At 42.8% G+C, this 5,319-nt stretch overlaps 1 protein-coding gene across 1 annotated transcript; it reads right to left on the bottom strand.

Annotated features, from left to right (window-relative positions):
• Positions 1 to 1,271: 1,271 nt before the first annotated feature.
• vgll3 (vestigial-like family member 3) lies at positions 1,272 to 4,978 on the bottom strand. The gene is made up of 4 exons (XM_089002542.1): positions 4,299 to 4,978; positions 2,428 to 2,776; positions 1,790 to 2,347; positions 1,272 to 1,710 (listed from the first exon to the last, which is right to left on the bottom strand). Exons 1-4 carry the CDS (start codon positions 4,407 to 4,409, stop codon positions 1,670 to 1,672), a joined length of 1,059 nt encoding a protein of 352 aa, XP_088858668.1. The 5' UTR covers positions 4,410 to 4,978; the 3' UTR covers positions 1,272 to 1,669.
• Between the last annotated feature and the right edge of the window lie 341 nt (positions 4,979 to 5,319).

Raw genomic sequence — 5,319 nt, 5'->3', positions numbered from 1 at the left:
CGCCCCACCATTGCTACAATATAGAGTTTTCTGGAGGGAAACAGCGAGCCCGATCCCTTCCCCCCAAAAAATCTGATTTTCTCCGAATTATGATCTTGGCGACTTTTCTATGATCCACTTTCTGTTCCGAATAGGCTACATATTGCCCAAACTAATTGCTTTACCCTTCAAAATAAATTGCACAACCTGAACAAGCATCACATCTTGTCCATTGTTAAAATGGAATTGGTTGACCGCTGCCTATTTCCCTGTTCAGGGTCATACATCTCAGGATTTGATTGTCAAGGTAGCTAAATAAATAAAATGCTAAAAATGGTAGCTACTCCTTTCAACATCTTCCCTCTGCCGTGCTCCACTTGAGACTTCCTGCTTGATACATAATGATTTGTTCCCGAACGACTGCTGGCTAATAAACAGAACCAGAAGGGGAGAGTGGAATGTCTGTGCGCTACTAGCGACTGTCTGTCTGACTAGCTTATATACACAACATGTTATTGAAGCGAAGAAACTCGCCTTGGAATCAACATCTTTCCGCTCATTCAGGTTCACAGAATTTTCTAACAGAAATCACTTAATTTCAATTCATCTAATTTTTAACACTATTACTGAAGTACGTCTGTGTAAGCTCTCAGTCGTACAGGAATGGTCCATCGATGAAAAGGTTTCTTCAGCCGTCATCTGTACTTCCAAGAAGGTGTCGGACGTTTTGCTTCTTATCCAAGAAGCTTCGTCAGCAAACTAAAGTCTTCCTTATTATTTTTTAGAGAATCATAATCTATCTCTCTATAATCTGAAAGCTATTTAAATGCACTTTAATATGGTATTAGAAAATGTGTGATGAATTATTATTGAAACATTTTGTCACATCCCTCGTCTATGCTTGTCATGTCCGGTTAACTTCCTGTCCAGACGAGACAAGTACATTCTTGCTGTTTGTCGACTGTGTGTGTGATTTAAGGCACATGTTTTTGTGAGCAGGGGTTAACAAAAAGAAGGGGGGGAAGGAACGGTTATGGTATCTTCTAATAACTATTTGTGGAATGCGGTTTATTTCCTCTGGCGTGGAGTCATTTAAAGCCACAAGAACTACATTGGTCACACATGATTGTTTTAGTTTGAGATATACAAAGATGCTCTGAAATTAGCATGCTAACACATCAACCTTGTTTTGGACTGGCTGTTTGATTTTGTGGATGCAAAATCGATATGATTGATTGTGATTTCCACTCAGTGTACAATCTAGAAAAGACACATAAACAAACTATTTGCAAATAGAAGATCATAATTTATTATTTACAATAAAAACAGACAGTATTAAAATGTACAACAGGCAATTCTTTGAGGCAAAAAAAATCAAAGGTAGCATTAAAGGCCTTTTAGCCTTTAATAGTCCCACAATGGGGACATTTTCAGGGATCATAGAATTTCACAAGTTTGATTTGCTTTCGCGGGCCGAATAAAATGATGTCGCGGGCCACATTTGGCCCTCGGGCTTTGACTTTAACTGTTGTAGGACAAAAATACTACATCACAGGTCACATCTCCATCCGAAATGACGTTGACAAGGCAGGAGCAGTAGTAGAAAGCGTTCATTTGTATTGCAGTACTAGTTTTGCAGTCACATCTGGATCGAGCGTAAACTGAGTCCTCCGTTCGTTCATGTCGCCGCTTAGAACCAAACCGACGACTTGGCTTTGGTCTGCTCGTGAGCTGACAGAAAGAGACAATAAATCATTGTGATTCCGCCGTTCCTCAGAGTCAAAATACGTTTGTGATGTTTCGAACCTACCTGAATCGTACAACTCCAAGGATCCATGGAGTGGCGAAGGGGTCCAGGGGGGTAGAGACGAAGCAGTGACCGGGCTGGAGCTACCAGGGTCCATTTCTGTCTTTGCACTTTCACTGTGAGGTGAACTTCCCGCGCTGGCTGCTGACGGACTCTGGTTCCTCACACCAGGAAACAGAAGAGGACCTAACCTTGACTCCAGTGGTGCTCCGTGGCTTGGATACGAATGGAACACCGGTCGGTGATGGTGGTGATGTCGGGTATGGATGTGCGGATGATGGTGAGGATGGTAGACGTCGTGAACATTGGGGTAGCCACTTGGACTCTGGGGGTTGAGACTGTAGGTCCAGCTGTCCGTGAGGCTAGCCAGCGGTTGGAGGCCGGCCTGGGAGAGCATGTGACCGGCCCAAAGGCCTCCATCGGCGTGGTTGAGGGAAATGGGACTTGGGGAGAATTCTGGGTGGACCGACACGGAGACAGAAGGGAGGCAGGGGGCCGAATGGGATGGATAGGTACTGCTCCAAACTGGACTGTTCTGACCTTCCGGGAGAGACTCGACATCTGAAGCAAAAACAGGGACCAAAGTCAAGAAATTGGAATGTCATACTTTGGGGTGGGGCGACCATTGGAATTGCGTTTACCTTTCCATGAGCCGGCAGAAGTCGAAGCCGTCGTCTGAGTCATCCGGCTCGGCTTAGTCTCCCTGTTAAACCCGGAGGACTGACTGAGGGCCCGTGAGAAGTGTTCATCCACCACATCGCCGATGTCTCCTTGGAAGTAGGTGAACAAGATACAACGGGAGTTTAAGTACTCCGCTCCTGCCGGTTGGCTTCCGTCTTTGATCTCCTCCAAGTCCTGGAATGATCCACATCCAGATTCGCTTCTGGGAGCCACCGGGCGAAGACACGGATCTCTGGAGAGTGTTCCTCGTCCTCCATTTTGTTGCTGGCCTGAGCAGTTTTGCATCTTATTGTGAGCAGTCAGCTTCCTCTGGAAGGTGAAAGGAAATAGCGAGGATAGAATGAACGGAGAGGTCAATTCAAATACTAGCTTTAAAAGAAAACAATATTCATATATTTTCAATCTGACTGAACACAAGTTTGTGTTCACTCGATAGCGACAATAAGAAAAGTGGTTTAGGGAAGCGTAACTAGTTTGTAATGTAAGAACATGTATATGTATTATGGAAATTAAAAAAAATGCAAAATGGCAAAGGTGAAATTATATCAGGAAATACAAACAGCATGAATTAACAATAATTGACAATGGCGGCTTTGGTCACAGGCCAATCTTCATGTTTATTTACACATAATATAATTTGTATTTATTTGTGTATTAGTTTATCTATCTTGCCATCTAAATCAACCCATCTATCGAGCTAGTTAGCAACCTATCTATCAAACTAGCTAGTCGAACTAGCTAGCAACCTATTGATCGAGCTAGCGAGCAACATATCTACCGAGTTAGTTGGCAAACTAGCTAGCTAGCTACCAACCTATCTAGCTACCAACCTATCTTGCTATCTAGCTACTAACCTATCTAGCTATCTCGCAACCTAGCTATCTAGCTATGTATTTATTTTATGCTTAACATTAGAATCTCATCTGTGTGTGTGTGCGCGCGTGTTTGTGTTTCACTTCCTCGTTGAAGTTACTGACATCTCAACGTACATTTTGGGGCGGTTTAATGATGTTACAATGAAAATATGACCCCCACTCCGCCCCCCACAACCCAACCCTCACTTTTTAAAAGACAAAATATGCCATTTTATACCATTTCAACCAAAGTTGGTCCTCAAATCCAGATATTAAAACCAGAATCGGCCTCACACCCTCCTCCTTCAATTTATTGATCTGCCATATTTTCCGGTATATGAGGTGCACCTGAGTATAAGGCGTACCCCCAATGAATGGTGTATTTTCAAATTTATTCCATATATAAGGCGCACTGGACTAAAAGGCCCACTTCTAATGAATGAAAAACGTTTTTGAAATATAACAAAAATATATAAAAGTCAAAAAGTATAAGGCTCATCACATTATAAGGTGCTACAGTAGACGCTAGGGTTACGTACCACTTCTTCTATAGGGGGAAAAATGGTGTTTGTAGCTGCTGAGAGTATTTGCGAGACCTATTTTTGCTCCATATCAAAGTCAAAGTCAGCTATATTGTCAAATATGCTAATATGCATGACATACAGCACAGATGAAATTACTGTCCTCTCGGACCCAGCATGCAAGGCACTTATAATGACTTTAACAAACATAATAAACACGAAAACGCCAATTTCCCGGGAGAGAGAGGGGACTGACTTCACATATTGGTGTATAAGGTGTAGGGTCATCTTTTGAAGAAAATGTGTGGATCTTTCTCGAGTCCCCTAAAGTTTATCAATCAAGCAGAATTCTCCATTTTCATTCCTCCACCAATGAATAATTTCTTTGATGTATGCTTGTCACTAAACACCAACGACATGACTCCTGCTATGAAAGTACGGTACTCTCAGTCTCACCTGTTGTTGTTGTTGCTGGTAATGGTGGTTGCGGTACGTGGACTTGTAGGCTTCTGCAGGGAGGAAGTGAGCTCCATAGCTTTGGTGGTACATCACATCCAGGCAGCTCATAGCGAGGCACAGAAAGAGAAAGAGAGTGAGAGAGCGAGAAACAATCCCTGGATTCAGCTGACAGGGACTTCAGGTTGGTTGTGTCCCCTTGGTCTTCCGAGCCTCCATATATTGACAAACGCATACAATGGCCATGCCGTCCTGCTTGAATAGCGACAAAGTGCTCCCAGCTGTGCACCACCCGGGGCCACAAAGTAGAACAAAAACTTGGGACTATCCAGTCCAGTGAAAAAAAACTCCTGTTAAGATTTCAGGCTTTCTCTGATTGGCTGTTGGCTGACTTTCTCTCTCTTTCTCTCTTTCTCTCTCTCTCTGCCTCTCTCTCTCCAGTTATGAGTAACAAGTGAGAGACACATTGAGACACACCCATTTGGGAAGGATCTGTTCTGGACACACTTACAGTACAACCAAAAGTCTTTATTTCCTTCAAAAGATGACCCTGCGCCTTATATGCAAGTGTGCCTTATATATGAAGTCATATTGAGCCACAATAGGTCTGGCGACTACTGTCAGACCTAACCCTAATGCTAACCCTATCCCTAACGCTAATGCTAACCCTAACCCTAACGTTAACCCTAAACCTAACCCCAAACTACCGCAGACTCTATTTCTCCCTGTAGACACAGTAGTGCGTAACCCCAGACTCTAATATAGCGCCTTATAATGTGGCGTGCCTTATATTTGGAAAACCTTTATATATTTTTATATTTGGAAAACTTTTTTCATTGATTGAACATGCGCCTTATACTCCGGTGTGACTTATATATGGGAAAAGTTTGAAAATACACAAGCTCCCCTACTTACGAACATTCGAGTTACGAACAATGGTACTTACAAACATTTTTGGAGTAACATATTTAATATTCTCTCCAGTTGTATATGTACATATCTTCAACGAGCATACATTGTA

Source organism: Hippocampus bargibanti, linkage group LG08 (assembly GCF_051943395.1).
Source record: "Hippocampus bargibanti isolate YZ-2025 linkage group LG08, ASM5194339v1, whole genome shotgun sequence".
Classification (NCBI taxonomy): domain Eukaryota; kingdom Metazoa; phylum Chordata; class Actinopteri; order Syngnathiformes; family Syngnathidae; genus Hippocampus; species Hippocampus bargibanti.
This window is presented reverse-complemented; position numbering and strand designations above follow the sequence as displayed.

What these genes read in the sequence shown, in the direction of transcription:
- vgll3 (XM_089002542.1), bottom strand. Translation starts at nt 4,409, where the DNA reads ATGAGCTGCCTGGATGTGATGTACCACCAAAGCTATGGAGCTCACTTC. An exon ending in ACCAGCAACAACAACAACAG is followed by an intron (nt 2,777 to 4,298) that starts GTGAGACTGAGA and finishes TTCACCTTCCAG; the next exon opens with AGGAAGCTGACTGCTCACAA. An exon ending in TTCTGCCGGCTCATGGAAAG is followed by an intron (nt 2,348 to 2,427) that starts GTAAACGCAATT and finishes TTTTTGCTTCAG; the next exon opens with ATGTCGAGTCTCTCCCGGAA.